General features: G+C 54.1%; 1 protein-coding gene across 1 annotated transcript in view; it reads right to left on the bottom strand.

Annotated features, from left to right (window-relative positions):
• Positions 1–17,788, bottom strand: part of LOC135220603 (gamma-tubulin complex component 3 homolog) — a 269,457-nt gene extending 251,669 nt beyond the window's left edge. Inside the window, exon 1 of the mRNA XM_064257896.1 lies at positions 17,606–17,788. Coding sequence (XP_064113966.1) covers positions 17,606–17,666 — 61 coding nt within the window. The 5' untranslated portion in view covers positions 17,667–17,788. The remainder of the gene's footprint in view (positions 1–17,605) is intronic.
• Positions 17,789–18,027: the final 239 nt, after the last annotated feature.

Here is an 18,027-nt window from a genome sequence, read left to right as displayed (position 1 = left end):
CCTGGAATGCCTCCCTGGTCGTAAGAGCGAGGGAGGGATCCAAGCCTCTGTCCGATTGATCGGGGTGTGCACCGCAGGATCAATGGTCAGACCTCTGGGCCGAGTACTAAGAGAGAGGCAAGCGTATCTCTTCGTACCAGCATTGTAAGAACTTTTTCCTTTACATGAGCAAATGTAAAGCAATGGGTTTGTCTCATGTTGGCATCCACTTTCTCCCCCTTGTTGGAGAAAGTGGTGGATATTTACTCCTATCTCTAGTTAAAGAGATAGGATGGAGCTCTGTTGAATAGCTTACCTGCATCTGACTCCCTTCCAGCAAGGTAACGACCGTATCCCTCTGCCCACAGGTAGAGGTAGAAAAAAGATGGTGAAGAGAAGCCAGTCACTCTCTCATTCACGCATTCATTCTCCCAGTCATACCAGGAATCGATGCTGTTCTGCCTGCTCGGGTGCTGGGTAAGCTTACACAACGTGTTGAGCAGCCACCACAGGTCCCAAGGAAAAAGTATCCAAGGACTTGTGGGCAATATCCCGAAGGTAGAAGGACGTGAAGGTGGTCTGGTTGGCCCAGACACCTGCCTTCAGGACCTGCGCCACGGAGAAGTTCTTACGGAACGCTAAGGAGGGTCCGATACCTCTGACTTCGTGGGCTCTCGGACGGAGCGTACGGATGTCGTCGCTACCATCAGCTTCGTACGCTCTCCTGATCACCTCACGCAGCCAGAAAGAAAGCGTGTTCTTGGAGACTTCTTTCTTGGTGACCCCAGTGCTAACGAAGAGCGTCGACACTCAGGCCTGAGATGTCGAGTTCTCTTCAGATAGCGCCGTAGCGCCCTCACAGGACAAAGCAGCATCTCATCCGCATCGTTATCGGTGAAGTCCAGGAGGGAGGGGATCGTGAAAGACTCGAACCTGTCGTCAGGGATCGACGGATTCTGAGTCTTAGCTACGAAGTTCGGGACGAAATCGAGCGTCACAGATCCCCAGCCTCTGGTATGTTTAACATCATAAGAAAGGCCATGTAGTTCCCCTACTCTCTTCGCCGATGCCAGGGCCAGCAAGAAGAGGGTCTTGAGGGTCAGATCCCTGTCTGACGACTCTCGGAGTGGCTCGAAGGGTCTTCGAGTCAAAACTCCTAAGTACGAGAGTCACATCCCACGCAGGGGGCCTGAGTTCCCTGGGTGGGCAAGACCTTTCGAAGCTCCCTCATTAGCAAGGATATCTCGAACGAATTCGAGATGTCCAGTCCCCTCAGTTTTAGGACGAGAGCCAGGGCGGCTCTATATCCCTTAACTGTGGGTACTGAGAGGAGCTTCTCTCCGGCGAAGAAACACGAGGAAATCCGCTACCTGCTGAAGAGTGGCTCTGAGAGGAGACAGACCCTGTCTACGACACCAACCACAGAAGACGGCCCACTTCCCCTGGTACACAGCTGCAGAGGACTGTCTGACGTGTCCAGCCATCTCTGTTGCTGCGCTACGAGAAAAGCCTCTCGTTCGCAAGAGATGGTGGATAACAGCCAGCCGTGAAGTTGAAGGGACTGGACTGCTTGGTGGTACCGTTCTACGTGTGGCTGGGCTAGAAGGTTGTGCCAAGTGGGTAGCTCTCTCGGTGCAGTCCGCAAGAAGAGCCAGCAGGTCCGGATACCAACGGCTTGTGGTCGTTTGGGAGCCACCAGGATCATTCTGAGATTGGGAGTGACCAGCGCTCGACTGATCACTTTCCGAATCAGACAGAAGGGAGGAAAGGCGTAAGCGAAGAGGTTGTCCCAGGGGTGTTGGAGAGCGTCCTCTGCAGCTGCCCATGGGTCCGGCACAGCTGAAAAGAAAACCTGAAGTTTTCTGTTGTGCCGGGTGGCGAACAGGTCTACGACCGGTCGCCCCCACAGGTTGAAGAGCCTTTCCGCCACATCTTGGTGTAGAGACCATTCGGTCCCTATCACCTGATCCCGACGGCTGAGCTTGTCTGCTACTACATTCCTCTTGCCTGGAATGTAGCGTGCTGACAGCTCTATCGAGTGAGCCGTGGCCCACTCGTGCACCTGCACCGTCAACTGATGGAGCGGAAGAGACACTAGCCCCCCCTGCTTGTTGACATATGCCACTACTGTGGTGTTGTCGCACATCAACACCACTGAGTGTCCCACCAAGCGGTCCCGAACTCTTGGAGAGCGTTGAACGCCGCCTTGAGTTCCAGGACATTGATGTGAAGGTGCTTCTCGTGATGGTCCCACACACCTGCAGTCAGCAACTCCTCCAGGTGTGCGCCCCATCCTCGGTCGATGCGTCTGAGAACAGAAGCATCTCCGGGGGGGGGAGTGTGTATGGGCACTCCTCTTAAGAGGTTCTTGTCGTCGAGCCACCAGGCTAGGTCCTGTCTCACCTTGTCCGTGATAGCCACGGGAAAGTAAGGAGGATCCTTGGCCTGAGACCAACTCTCCCTTAGCCTCCACTGGAGAGACCGCAGGTGAAGACGCCGTGAGGGACTAACTTCTCGAGTGACGACAGATGGCCGATCACGACTTGCCATTTGCTGTGCTGCCTGTTCCTGCCGAGACAGGAACCGGCCGGCTGCCTCCCTGAATTGCTGATACGCAAGTCTGCGGGAAAGACTTGCCCTGCTACCGTGTCTATCAGCATACCCAGGTACTTCATCTTCTGCTTGGGTTCGAGGTCGGACTTCTCGTAGTTTATCACGATCCCAGATCGCGACAAAACTTGAGGAGTCGATCTCTGTCCTGTAGCAACTGCGAGCGGGAGCTCGCCAGGACTAGCCAATCGTCGAGATACCTCAGAAGACGTATCCCGTTCGAATGGGCCCAAGCCGACACCAGAGTGAACACTCGCGTGAACACCTGTGGGGCGGTTGAGAGACCGAAACAAAGTGCCCTGAATTGGTACACCGTCCCGTCGAAGATGAAGCGGAGGTACTTTCTGGAGGACTGATGGATGGGTATTTGAAAATACGCGTCCTTCAGGTCCACTGAAAGCATGAAATCGTTCCCCCTGATCGAGTCGAGCACTGAGCGTGCCGACTCCATCGTGAACCGCGTCGTGCGAACGAAGCGGTTCAGGGGAGAGAGGTCTATCACCGGACGCCAGACCCCCCGATGCCTTCTCCACTAGGAAGAGGCTGGCGTAAAAGCCCGGTGACTGGTCCTCCACGATTTCTACAGCTCGTTTCGCCAGCATGGTCTGATCTCCTGTCGAAGAGCGTTGTCCTTTGCTGATCCCCGGACATAGGTCTGTAGCTGGACCGGTTTGGAGATGAGGGGGGGCCGAGACTCGAAGGGTAGTAGATATCCCTCCCGAAGGACGTCTACTATCCAGTTCTCGGCGCCGTAGCGCTGCCAAGTCGCCCAATGGCTCGCTAGGCACCCCCCCACTTCTGGCAGCAGGTGAGGGGGAACGCCGTCCCTAGCGTTTCCCTCCTCGTTTCGACTTCTTTCCCGCACCTCCTCGGGGAAAGGAGGGCTGGGAGGAGGGCTGGTTGCGGCCTCCTTTAGCAGAAGTTGAAACAACTGGAGTCTTCACACGGGGTTTGGACGGTGCAACCGTCTTCGCCGCCGTGGAAGCGCTAGCCAAGCTCTTTGGTTTGGCACCGCAAGTTACTCGAGATTGCCCAGAAACCTTCGAGACTGCCTGGTGGACTAAGCGGTCACTCTCGTCAGTGCGCCGCCGTTCCACCGCAGCGTCCACCATCTCTCCCGGAAAGAGAGCTGGGGAACTCCTAAGAGGTCCATTTCGTAGCCCGAGTGCCGCCTCACGCCCGCCCCCTTGGTCACTCGGGTAAGGACTGCGTCCCTACGTCGAAGAACCAAGTTGGCCCACAGGTTAGCAGTCTGATGGGCGAGGTAAGAGATTGCTCTTCCTCCAGACTGGCACCAGTCTCCTGAAAGAAGCGTCGTCTTTCGAGAGCAGAACTCCCGAGCCGGCCGCTACTTTGGATATTGTGAGGGACCACAAATCCAACCAGGAAACTGCCTGGAATGCTGCCATAGCGGTAGATTCCAGGGCAAGTGCTCCTGCTGCGAGAACCATAGGTTCTCCGACAGGAGCTGCTGCAGGGACACACCTGGAGTCAGCCTCGCTAAACTCCGGGTTAACCCTGTTTCGGCAGTATCGGGTCTTCCGAAGGCACATAGAATCGCCTCTGCCGCTGTAGAGGAGGAGGAAGCAGCTTAGAGGACCGTCCGGACTTTAGCGAGTCCTCCCGTCCTGAGACGAGATTCTCCACCTGATCCAGGACCGAGTCCGCAAGCTCTGATCGTGGCAACCCCATCATCATTTTGGGCTCCCTCTTGGGACCCCAAAATGATTCGAGCCGGGACGTGGGCTCTGCTGGTGGTAGCGGCGACTCTTCCGCAAGGTCATTATGCAGACGCATCAGCTTAATGACCTCTGCGAAGTTCCTCTGTATCTCAGGCGTTACAGCGTCTTGCGAGTAGGACCGTCCAGTCCCTTCAGCAAGAGCATATCCCTCGATACTCCTCCTTCAGAAGGAGGAAACAGCGACAGACCCCTGACGGTCGCCTCCAACTACTTGCGCGTACGTCCTGGTCGGTCCTAAGACCGTGCCTGAGGCCGTACGGCGTCATAGCTGGGTCACGAGCGGCGCACCTCTCGTGATCGCTCCTCGGTACCTCGCTCCTCCCGGTATAGCCCGAGGAGGTTTGAAGGTACGGGAGAGGCAGACCTGACGCTCCCCCCTCGCTCGCTGGCAGGACCAGCGTGCGTGGAGGGCTGCTGCTGATCGTCAACCCGCGGTGACGGTCGAGCAGCAGGCCTAGCGTTGCCGCTCGCCTGGGGCGATTGGCTCGGCTGAGAACGTCGAGACCGATCTCTAGCGTCAGCGAGCTGCCGCTGGTCACCGTCTCCGCCCGGTCCCATCGGGAGCGGCGGACGGGGGTGACCTGCTAGGTCCCTTTTCGCGTCGAGACCGGCCAGCGTCCTCTCGGCGCGTCAAAACCGCTGGTATCCAGCCGTGGCTGGTACCGGCGGCCGTGGGGACTCCTTCCTCGCCTCAACCCGTGGCCGGTCAGCGACCGTCACGTCAGCCCGAGCAGCCAGTTGATCGCTGCGAGAAGCGTTCACCACTGGCTGGCGAGAGTCGTGTGGACGACTCTCGCCAGTCTTCTGCTCCGCGCCGCTGTCTTGACGGCGAGCGAGCTCGGACGTCAAAACTTTGGCTGGACGGTCCTCTTTGGAAGAGCGTCCACTCGGTGCTTCTCGCGAACGAGAAGCGGCCGAGACGGAACCTGGTTTAGCGGCAGAACCGCTAGCACCAGGTGAGGACGCACCAGCCGAGGCTGGTGCACCTCTGGTCCCCGTCGACTTCTTCTTTGCAGAAGAAGCGACGGGCCCCGTTCCCGAAGGAACAGGAGGACCAGCAGAAGAGCTCCCCAGCTCGCCTGTGCGAGCCGGGCCCTTAGAAGATCCCGAAGGAGTCTTCTTAGGGGGGGAGGAGGCACCCTTCTTCTTCTTCGGCTGTTTAGCCTTAGAAGTCGAAGGGGAAGGAGAGGCAGCAGACGACGAAAGAAGACGATGAAGACGACGACGACACCTTCTTTCCTCTTCCTCTTCTTCTTCGCCAGGCTCCGCAGAACAGACGTCAGTCTTCCATCCAGGAGGGAGCCGGGGCAGTTGCCGAAGCAACAGGGCCCGACTGCACCTGTCCGGAAAGACCTGAGACTGTGACAGCAACACCAGCAGCAGGAACAACAGGAACAGGTCCTGGAACAGCAGGAACGGCAGGAACATCTGAAAGGGGAATGTGCAGGCCTATCTGAAAGGGAAAGAGTAGCTGGAACGGCAACAGGTACGGCAGGCACGGCAGGTACCACGGGAGAGCCAGGCGTCCTGTCGACAGTCACCGTCATCCGTGGCACTGGCGGCAGGTCCAGGGGGGTACTCTTTGGGCAGCGGAAGTCCGGGGTCGGCAAAGGAAAAAATCCAGGTGGTGGTGGCACGTCCTCTTTGGCACGGCAGCAATGGGTTTTTGTATAGCCACCGTGGGTGTCACCGACATTATATGGGGCGTATATACCAGATGTGGTGGCATCTCATACGCTGGTGTCGTTATTGTGGTAGTAGTGGTGGTCACCGCACCATGAGTGACCACCGCCGACCCCGCCAACGCTGAAGCAACCCCTGGATGCTGGGCACTCCCTGCAGTTCCCGAGCTACTCCCACAGCCCACACCTGTCCCAAGTCGTCCTTCGCTGATTGGCACACCTGCGGTAAGCAATTAGTCGGGTTAGTTGGAGGGGCTTTCCTCGCGAGCCTGGGGGGCGAAACACCCCCCCAGAGCGGACGGAAGACCCCGAGTACAGCTGTACGTCCGGGTAGCGGGCGCCCTCATCCACACTCGACGGATCGAGAGAGGAAAAGGACTCCGCTACCCCCCCCGCAGGGGAAGGCGCGAAACGTGGGGGCTGGCCGGGAGGCAGGAAAGAGGACGAAGTGTCCGTCACCAAAGGAGTCACTGGACTTTCCGATGACTTCTTGGCCGGCCTAAGTCTCTTCCTGCCCTCGTACAGCACCCACTGCGCCTCGGACCAATTCATACATGTAACACAAGGTTCGTTGCGGGAGCACTCTCGCCCCCGGCAACGAGTACAAACCTCGTGGGGGTCCACGTCAACGAATGACCTGAACCCTCCACATCTACGCCCCTCCAGCCCGGGACACACTCTACGGGCGACTGGAGGGCGCGGTGATATTTCCATTTCTTCCAATTCACTCATTGCAAGAATCAATAGAATTGTCAAAAGTACTTACAATCACTCCTGATTTATACAGAAAGAGAAAACAAATACTCAAACACAAAGCGAACGACAAGGCGGGCAGAGCGATGGCGAACACGTCCTTCCCACACACGGCCGAAAGCAAAAGTGGTTTGTTTACCTCCCAGTCGCGCGGCGCGCGACGATCGGACAAGCAGTTAACTACCGTTCTCCCCTTGTTCGAAGCTTACGACCGTTCCAGCTGCCGCTAGCTACTTCCTATTGTTAAAGGACCGAGGGTTTGTATTACGTATCGGAACAACTACAACTTGAAAGGGGTCCACCTCCTGAACCCTCTTTCAATCGACCTAATAAACACACCAAAAACCATTAAAAAAACCCTAACATAAGTATACTAAAAAGGATTGGGTTCAGCTCCCTGTCCCAGCAACAAATCCGAAGATACGTAAGCTCCTAGAGTAAAACATTTGTCATACGTAACTTGAATGTCTCTCAAATAATGTGATGCAAAGACTGAATTGCATCTCCAAAAAGTCGATTCGACGAGAGTCTGTATAGACAAGTTCTTGTGGAATGCTAACGAGGTAGCGACGGCTCTTACCTCGTGAGCTTTTACTCTAAGGAGGTCCAGGTGTTCTTCTTTACATGCTAAATGGGCTTCCTTGATCACATCTTTGATGAAGAACGCCTGAGCATTTTTAGAGATTTGTCTTTTGGGATCTCTAACTGAGCTCCATAAGCTTTCCTTATTACCCTTCAGTTTGTTCTTCCTCTCCAAGTAAAACTTAAGGCTTCTAACTGGGCAAAGAGCCCTTTCTTGTTCTGTTCCCATTAGAGACGATAGTCCTTTAACCTCGAAGGTCCTAGGCCAAGGTTTCGAAGGGTTCTCATTCTTCGCTAGAAAAAGTGGCTTGCTTCTTGATAGGGTCCTTGTAATTTGCTGTCAACTCCCTTGGAGTTGTTGTCAAAGGAGGTTTTTCCCTGAAGGGGATTAGGTATCCTTTCTTTAGGATGGAGAGGGACCAGGCATCGGCACCTTTCTGTGCCCATGCTTTGTGAAAATTTAGAAGCCTGGCACCCACTTTCGTCTGGAGGACAGCATTTTCACTGGGTCTTGACAAAAGGCCTTCGTGAAGACCTTCCTCTCTTCTCAGACCACCTACTCCTAAGAGAGGATCTAGGGGCGGACCTTCCCCGAAAGGGCTGCTGGAAGGGAGCTTTTTCTTTCTTGGTTACCTGGACCGCAGGTTTAAGCCTCTTAGCCGACTGGGCCAGCAGATCCTGCGTGGCCTTCTTGGATAAAGTCCTCGATATATCCTTTACGATCTCCTGCGGAAAGAGGTGACTAGAGCGGGGCGCGTACAACAGGGCGGATCTCTGAAGAGGCGACACAGATTTCGTTAAGAAGGAGCTAAACACTGCCCTCTTCTTAAGAATACAAGATCCAAAAAGGGATACAATCTCATTGGAACCATCCATAACCACCTTGTCGAGGCACGACAAAACACTACCCAATTCGTCCACGCTGACGAATTCTGGATCTTGAGACTTCTTAGCTAAAGCTCCAAACGCCCAGTCCATAAAATTAAAAACTTCAAGGGTCCGAAACAGGCCCTTGATGAGATGGTCTAATTCCCACATCCCCCATGCGGCTTTAGTTGTATTAGCCCATGTATAGGCTGGTCTGAGTCAATGTATGGTAGCCTCTGAAATATAGGACAATTGACACATCAATACTGTATACAAATACAGTATGGTAAACACCTGATTAATAACAGGAATATTACGTATCATTAATATTCTTACATTACAGTTGTGCCTATTCATTACCAAAAGTGGGTGGGGCTAGCAAATTTCACATTTTTGAGCTACCGTAAAGTAGGTATAAACTTTTAATAACTATGTAATTACTTGATATGTTACTTATATAAAATATGACAATTTGTCGAAAATTGCATTTTTCCTAACTATACAAACCTGAGGTCCTTTAACAATAGGAAGTAGCTAGCGGCAGCTGGAACGGTCGTAAGCTTCGAACAAGGGGAGAACGGTAGTTAACTGCTTGTCCGATCGTCGCGCGCCGCGCGACTGGGAGGTAAACAAATCACTTTTGCTTTTGGCCCATGCAAAATACGCAGAGTGAGGGGTGGCATGAGGAGGGACTTTATGTTAAAGGACCTCAGGTTTGTATAGTTAGGAAAAATGCAATTTTCGACAAATTGTCATTTGTTCCGATACGTAATACAAACCCTCGGTCCTTTAACAATAGGAAGACTCACTTCTTGGTGGGAGGAATCTGAGTCTTTTGATGAACAGACTGGTGTTCGTCCATCCCTGGAATGCCTCCCTGGTCGTAAGAGCGAGGAGGGATCCAAGCCTCTGTCCGATTGATCGGGGTGTGCACCGCAGGATCAATGGTCAGACCTCTGGGCCGAGTACTAAGAGAGAGGCAAGCGTATCTCTTCGTACCAGCATTGTAAGAACTTTTTCCTTTACATGAGCAAATGTAAAGTAATGGGTTTGTCTCATGTTGGCATCCACTTCTCCCCCTTGTTGGAGAAAGTGGTGGATATTTACTCCTATCTCTAGTTAAAGAGATAGGATGGAGCTTCTGTTGAATAGCTTACCTGCATCTGACTCCTTTCCAGCAAGGTAACGACCGTATCCCTCTGCCCACAGGTAGAGGTAGAAAAAGATGGTGAAGAGAAGCCAGTCACTCTCTCATTCACGCATTCATTCTCCCAGTCATACCAGGAATCGATGCTGTTCTGCCTGCTCGGGTGCTGGGGTAAGCTTACACAACGTGTTGAGCAGCCACCACAGGTCCCAAGGAAAAAGTATCCAAGGACTTGTGGGCAATATCCCGAAGGTAGAAGGACGTGAAGGTGGTCTGGTTGGCCCAGACACCTGCCTTCAGGACCTGCGCCACGGAGAAGTTCTTACGGAACGCTGGAACGGCTAAAGGGAGGGTCCGATACCTCTGACTTCGTGGGCTCTCGGACGGAGCGTACGGATGTCGTCGCTACCCCATCAGCTTCGTACGCTCTCCTGATCACCTCACGCAGCCAGAAAGAAAGCGTGTTCTTGGAGACTTCTTTCTTGGTGACCCCAGTGCTAACGAAGAGGCGTCGACACTCAGGCCTGAGATGTCGAGTTCTCTTCAGATAGCGCCGTAGCGCCCTCACAGGACAAAGCAGCATCTCATCCGCATCGTTATCGGTGAAGTCCAGGAGGGAGGGGATCGTGAAAGACTCGAACCTGTCGTCAGGGATCGACGGATTCTGAGTCTTAGCTACGAAGTTCGGGACGAAATCGAGCGTCACAGATCCCCAGCCTCTGGTATGTTTAACATCATAAGAAAGGCCATGTAGTTCCCCTACTCTCTTCGCCGATGCCAGGGCCAGCAAGAAGAGGGTCTTGAGGGTCAGATCCCTGTCTGACGACTCTCGGAGTGGCTCGAAGGGTCTTCGAGTCAAACTCCTAAGTACGAGAGTCACATCCCACGCAGGGGGCCTGAGTTCCCTGGGTGGGCAAGACCTTTCGAAGCTCCTCATTAGCAAGGATATCTCGAACGAATTCGAGATGTCCAGTCCCCTCAGTTTTAGGACGAGAGCCAGGGCGGCTCTATATCCCTAACTGTGGGTACTGAGAGGAGCTTCTCTCGGCGAAGAAACACGAGGAAATCCGCTACCTGCTGAAGAGTGGCTCTGAGAGGAGACAGACCCTGTCTACGACACCAACCACAGAAGACGGCCCACTTCCCCTGGTACACAGCTGCAGAGGACTGTCTGACGTGTCCATCCACTCTGTTGCTGCGCTACGAGAAAAGCCTCTCGTTCGCAAGAGATGGTGGATAACAGCCAGCGTGAGTTGAAGGGAACTGGACCGTGCGTGGTGGTACCGTTCTACGTGTGGCTGGGCTAGGAGGTTGTGCCAGGTGGGTAGTTCTCTCGGTGCGTCCGCAAGAAGAGCCAGCAGGTCCGGATACCAAACGGCTTGAGGTCGTTTGGGAGCCACCAGGATCATTCTGAGATTGGGAGTGACCAGCGCTCGACTGATCACTTTCCGAATCAGACAGAAGGGAGGAAAGGCGTAAGCGAAGAGGTTGTCCCAGGGGTGTTGGAGAGCGTCCTCTGCAGCTGCCCATGGGTCCGGCACAGCTGAAAAGAAAACCTGAAGTTTTCTGTTGTGCCGGGTGGCGAACAGGTCTACGACCGGTCGCACGGTTGAGAGCCTTTCCGCCACATCTTGGTGTAGAGACCATTCGGTCCTTATCACCTGATCCCGACGGCTGAGCTTGTCTGCTACTACATTCCTCTTGCCTGGAATGTAGCGTGCTGACAGCTCTATCGAGTGAGCCGTGGCCCACTCGTGCACCTGCACTGTCAAACTGATGGAGCGGAAGAGACACTAGCCCCCCCTGCTTGTTGACATATGCCACTACTGTGGTGTTGTCGCACATCAACACCACTGAGTGTCCACCAAGCGGTCCCGAAACTCTTGGAGAGCGTTGAACGCCGCCTTGAGTTCCAGGACATTGATGTGAAGGTGCTTTTCGTGATGGTCCCACACACCTGCAGTCAGCAACTCCTCCAGGTGTGCGCCCCATCCCTCGGTCGATGCGTCTGAGAACAGAAGCATCTCCGGGGGGGTGGAGTGCGTATAGGCACTCCTCCTTAAGAGGTTCTTGTCGTCGAGCCACCAGGCTAGGTCCTGCCTCACCTTGTCCGTGATAGCCACGGGAAAGTAAGGAGGATCCCTGGCCTGAGACCAACTCTCCCTTAGACCTCCACTGGAGAGACCGTAGGTGAAGACGCCCGTGAGGGACTAACTTCTCGAGTGACGACAGATGGCCGATCACGACTTGCCATTGCTGTGCTGCCTGTTCCTGCCGCGACAGGAACCGGCCGGCTGCCTCCCTGAATTTGCTGATACGCAAGTCTGCGGGAAAGACTTGCCCTGCTACCGTATCTATCAGCATACCCAGTACTTCATCTTCTGCTTGGGTTCGAGATCGGACTTCTCGTAGTTTATCACGATCCCCAGATCGCGACAAAACTTGAGGAGTCGATCTCTGTCCTGTAGCAACTGCGAGCGGGAGCTCGCCAGGACCAGCCAATCGTCGAGATACCTCAGAAGACGTATCCCCGTTCGAATGGGCCCAAGCCGACACCAGAGTGAACACTCGCGTGAAAACACCTGTGGGGCAGGTTGAGAGACCGAAACAAAGTGCCCTGAATTGGTACACCGTCCCGTCGAAGATGAAGCGGAGGTACTTTCTGGAGGACTGATGGATGGGTATTTGAAAATACGCGTCCTTCAGGTCCACTGAAAGCATGAAATCGTTCCCCCTGATCGAGTCGAGCACTGAGCGTGCCGACTCCATCGTGAACCGCGTCGTGCGAACGAAGCGGTTCAGGGAGAGAGGTCTATCACCGGGCGCCAGCCCCCCGATGCCTTCTCCACTAGGAAGAGGCGGCTGTAAAAGCCCGGTGACTGGTCCTCCACGATTTCTACAGCTCGTTTCGCCAGCATGGTCTTGATCTCCTGTCGAAGAGCGTTGTCCTTTGCTGATCCCCGGACATAGGTCTGTAGATGGACCGGTTTGGAGATGAGGGGGGGCCGAGACTCGAAGGGTAGTAGATATCCCTCCCGAAGGACGTCTACTATCCAGTTCTCGGCGCCGTAGCGCTGCCAAGTCGCCCAATGCTCGCCAGGCACCCCCCCCCACTTCCGGCAGCAGGTGAGGGGGAACGCCGTCCCTAGCGTTTCCCTCCTCGTTTCGACTTCTTTCCAGCACCTCCTCGGGGAAAGGAGGGCTGGGAGGAGGGCTGGTTGCGGCCTCCTCTCGCAGAAGTCGAAACAACTGGAGTCTTCACACGGGGTTTGGACGGTGCAACCGTCTTCGCCGCCGTGGAAGCGCTAGCCAAGCTCTTTGGTTTGGCCGCAGTTACTCGAGATTGCCCAGAAACCTTCGAGACTGCCTGGTGGACTAAGCGGTCACTCTCGTCAGTAGCGCCGCCGTTCCACCGCAGCGTCCACCATCTCTCCAGGAAAGAGAGCTGGGAACTCCTAAGAGGTCCATTTCGTAGCCCGAGTGCCGCCTCACGCCCAGCCCCCTTGGTCACGGGTAAGGGTGGACTGCGTCCCTACGTCGAAGAACCAAGTTGGCCCACAGGTTAGCAGTCTGATGGGCGAGGTAAGAGATTGCTCTTCCTCCAGACTGGCACAGTCTCCTAAAAGAAGCGTCGTCTTCGAGAGCAGAACTCCCGGAGCCGGCCGCTACTTTGGATATTGTGAGGGACCACAAATCCAACCAGGAAACTGCCTGGAATGCTGCCATAGCGGTAGATTCCAGGGCAAGTGCCTCCTGCTGCGAGAACCATAGGTTCTCCGACAGGAGCTGCTGCAGGGACACACCTGGAGTCAGCCTCGCTAACTCCGGGTTAACCTGTTTCGGCAGTATCGGGTCTTCCGATGGCACGTAGAATCGCCTCTGCCGCTGTAGAGGAGGAGGAAGCAGCTTAGAGGACCGTCCGGATTTTAGCGAGTCCTCCCGTCCTGAGACGAGATTCTCCACCTGATCCAGGCACTGAGTCCGCAAGCTCTGATCGTGGCAACCCCATCGTCATTTTGGGCTCCCTCTTGGGACCCCAAAATGACTCGAGCCGGGACGTGGGCTCTGCTGGTGGTAGCGGCGATCCTTCCGCGAGGTCATTATGCAGACGCATCAGCTTAATGACCTCTGCGAAATTCCTCTGTATCTCGGGCGTCACAGCGTCTTGTGGAGTAGGACCGTCCAGTCCCTCCAGCAAGAGCATATCCCTCGATACTCCTCCTTCAGAAGGAGGAACAGCGACAGACCCCTGACGGTCGCCTCCAACTACTTGCGCGTACGTCCTGGTCGGTCCTAAGACCGTGCCTGAGCCGTACGGCGTCATAGCCGGGTCACGAGCGGCGCACCTCTCGTGATCGCTCCTTGGTACCTCGCTCCTCCCGGTATAGCCCGAGGAGGTTGAAGGTACGGGAGAGGCAGACCTGACGCTCCCCCCTCGCTCGCTGGCAGGACCAGCGTGCGTGGAGGGCTGCTGCTGATCGTCAACCCGCGGTGACGGTCGAGCAGTAGGCCTAGCGTCGCCGCTCGCCTGGGGCGATTGGCTCGGCTGAGAACGTCGAGACCGATCTCTAGCGTCAGGCGAGCTGCCGCTGGTCACCGTCTCCGCCCGGTCCCATCGGGAGCGGCGGACGGGTGACCTGCTAGGCTCCTTTCGCGTCGAGACCGGCCAGCGTCCTCCATCAGGTCGCGTCAAACCGCTGGTACCAGCCGTGGCTGGTACCGGCGGCCGTGGGGACTCCTTCCTCGCCTCAACCCGTGGCCGGTCAGCGACCGTCACGTCAGCCCGAGCAGCCAGTTGGTCGCTGCGAGAGCGTCCACTGGCCTGGTGAGAGTCGTGTGCACGACTCTCGCCAGTCTTCTGCTCCGCGCCGCTGTCTTGACGGCGAGCGAGCTCGGACGTCAAAACTTTGGCTGGACGGTCCTCTTTGGAAGAGCGTCCACTCGGTGCTTCTCGCGAACGAGAAGCGGGGCCGAGACGAACCTGGTTTAGCGGCAGAAACCGCTAGCACCAGGTGAGGACGCACCAGCCGAGGCTGATGCACCTCTGGTCCCCGTCGACTTCTTCTTTGCAGAAGAAGCGACGGGCCCTGTACCCGAAGGAACAGGAGACCAGCAGAAGAGCTCCCCAACTCGCCTGAGCGAGCCGGGCCCTTAGAAGATCCCGAAGGAGTCTTCTTAGGGGGGAGGAGGCACCTTCTTCTTCTTCGGCTGTTTAGCCTTAGAAGTCGAAGGGGAAGGAGAGGCAGCAGACGACGAAGAAGACGATGAAGACGACGACGACACCTTCTTCCTCTTCCTCTTCTTCTTCGCCAGGCTCCGCAGGACAGACGTCAGGTCTTCCATCCAGGAGGGAGCCGGGGCAGTTGCCGAAGCAACAGGGCCCGACTGCACCTGTCCGGAAAGACCTGAGACTGTTACAGCAACACCAGCAGCAGGAACAACAGGAACAGGTCCGGGAACAGCAGGAACGGCAGGAACATCTGAAATGGAATGTGCAGGCCTATCTGAAAAGGAAAGAGTAGCTGGAACGGCAACAGGTACGGCAGGCACGGCAGGTACCACGGGAGAGCCAGGCGTCCTGTCGACAGTCACCGTTATCCGTGGCACTGGCGGCAGGTCCAGGGGGGTACTCTTAGGGCAGCGGAAGTCCGGGGTCGGCAAAGGAAAAAATCCAGGTGGTGGTGGCATCGTCCTCTTTGGAACGGCGGCAATGGGTTTTTTGTACTGCCACCGTGGTGTCACCGACATTATATGGGGCGTATATACCAGATGTGGTGGCATCTCATACGCTGGTGTCGTTAATGTGGTAGTAGTGGTGGTCACCGCACCATGAGTGACCACCGCCGACCCCGCCAACCGCTGAAGCAACCCCTGGATGCTGGGCACTCCCTGCAGTCCCAGCGACTCCCACACCTGTCCCAAGTCGTCCTTCGCTGATGGCACACCTGCGGAAGCAACAGTCGGGTTAATTGGAGGGGCTTCCCCGCGCCTGGGGGGCGAAACACCCCCCCCAGAGCGGACGGAAGATCCCGAGTACAGCTGTACGTCCGGGTAGCGGGCCCGCCTCCACACTCGACGGATCGAGAGAGGAAAAGGACTCCGCTACCCCCCCCGCAGGGGAAGGCGCGAAACGTGGGGGCTGGCCGGGAGGCAGGAAAGAGGACGAAGTGTCCGTCACCAAAGGAGTCACTGGACTTTCCGATGACTTCTTGGCCGGCCTAAGTCTCTTCCTGCCCTCGTACAGCACCCACTGCGCCTCGGACCAATTCATACAAACCACACATGGTTCGTTGCGGGAGCACTCTCGCCCCCGACAACGAGTACAAACCTCGTGGGGGTCCACCTCAACGAATGACCTGAACCCTCCACATTTACGCCCCTCCAGCCCGGGACACACTCTACGGGCGACTGGAGGGCGCGGTGATATTTCCATTTCTTCCAATTCACTCATTGCAAGAATAATAGAATTGAGAAAAAGTACTTACAATCACTCCTGATATACAGAAAGAGAAACAAATACTCAAAGTTGAAGCAAACGACAAAGCGGGCAGAGCGATGGCGAACACGTCCTTCCCACACACGGCCGAAAGCAAAAGTGATTTGTTTACCTCCCAGTCGCGCGGCGCGCGACGATCGGACAAGCAGTTAACTACCGTTCTCCCCTTGTTCGAAGCTTACGACCGTTCCAGCTGCCGCTAGCTACTTCCTATTGTTAAAGGACCGAGGGTTTGTATTACGTATCGGAACAATGGAGCTTTTATGCTCTCTTAGGTCTCCATCATATGCTTAATACACAATTCATTCTAAAACATATCCTAAATTTATTGCTACAAACATTTATCTTCTTCTGTTTGAGTTACCATAACTACTATACCTACTTATTCACATGGAACTTAGGTATACCATGCAAGGCACTCATGGGGTGGCTTCGATATTAAAGTAAAAATTTAACTATGCCCATAAGGTTAACCCAACACAAACAGAGTTCCTGAAGGAGATTCTGTTGACAGGCCTACAGTAGGCCTGGAGATTTTTGTAGAAGGTAAATGACCAAGCAGTGACATAGAGGCCATCAATCCCGGAATGCGGCCACCTTCCCTAAAATGTAGGTACTTGAATTTGCTACCTAAGTGTTTAGTCTTAAATTACGAAACAATGGCAGAGCTACCTAGCTAATTCAAGCACTTTTTCGGGTAGTGGCCGCATTCCGAGACAGGTGGCCACTATGTCGCCATTCAGTCATTTACCTTAACCCCATCTTAAGGCTACTATTGCCTAGGCTACCTAGGGTAAAAAACCGCATGGTACAGGGGTGGACCATGTACAATCAATGTGTACAACCCCAAGAAAAGTACATTATAACACGTCCTGACACTGGAGTAGAGGTCTTTAGCTCCGTTTCTCACCAACAACAAGTCGCGTCTGATGCCCATCTCCGATGTCAGGACGCATTATAATGTACTTTTTTTGGGGTTGTACACATTGATCGTTCATGGTCCACCCCTGTACCATGCGGTTTTTTACCCTAGGTAAGTAAAAGAAGAAAATCATCCAATCCTGATAGCCCCATGTATAAACTTTGATCCTTTGCTGTTAGCCTACTCTCAAAAGAATCTTTGTACCCTCCCGTCATTAAGACTTGATCACCTTGGCTAACCAAAGGCAGAACTCTCAAGGAGGAATTTAAGAAATGGTCTAGACTAGCAAAGGCTACATGATGGTAGCCTAAACTAGGTATGAGTACATACCTACCTATAGCTAGTAAGCTAGGTAGTATAGGCTAGCTAGTAGAGTAGGTCTAGGAGACAAGCCTCATATAGCTACCTAGTACTAGCTACCTACCTAGGCTACCTAGGTATATCCTAGTAGGGGAGATTCTTGATCTTAAAATCAGCAAGTACTAGCTACTACCAGATGTTCCCAATTCATGAAGGGGATGGGTGGGCAGTATGCTGGGAATGACTTTAGGTGGGTAACAGAAGTCTTTGGTACCAATTTACAACTGGTTAGGATACGCCTAGACTCACATCAACAGCGGTCAGGAGGACGTTAAATTTAGCTTAGACAGTGTAAATTGGATTTAAATGTTCGTACCATCGTCCTAATAAACATTAATCATGTAAAAGCTAAAAATGGAAGGCTACTAGTGGTGCCGAAATGATTCATTCATTCATAAAATAAGAATCTTAACATGACAGACGACAAAAGCAAAAAGCAATTTGACTTCGCACTGCAGGACTTACGATCATTTATCCCTGTGACATGGGAACACAATCGCCGTAACAAATTTCCCGAGACATCCATTTCTCCTGAATATTCAATGCTGCTGCTCTATTAACACCTAAATTACAGCGAACTATCGACCACTCTTTGACGACTCTACCTCTTCATGGCGCCATTTACGTTCGTTTTGTTTGGGTTTGAGTCCTAGGCTGTGATTGGCCGAGACCTCACAGACAAACCAATAGGAATGCTCCTTTTATTATAAAATCATTTTACCTTTAGTTTGTAATTGAAACTTAAATTGCTAGCTTAAAAATTAATTCTTTCTTTCACGTCATAGATGCTCACCTCCGCGAAGCCATATTAATGTTAAAAATATACCCTACAACCTAATTGATCATATAACAAAATTTAAAAGTTAAAAAGATGAGGGTGGTACAAG

Source organism: Macrobrachium nipponense, chromosome 2, assembly GCF_015104395.2.
Source record: "Macrobrachium nipponense isolate FS-2020 chromosome 2, ASM1510439v2, whole genome shotgun sequence".
Taxonomy (NCBI): Eukaryota; Metazoa; Arthropoda; class Malacostraca; order Decapoda; family Palaemonidae; genus Macrobrachium; species Macrobrachium nipponense.
The sequence above is the reverse complement of the archived record's forward strand: the minus strand, read 5'-3'. Positions and strand labels throughout refer to the sequence as shown.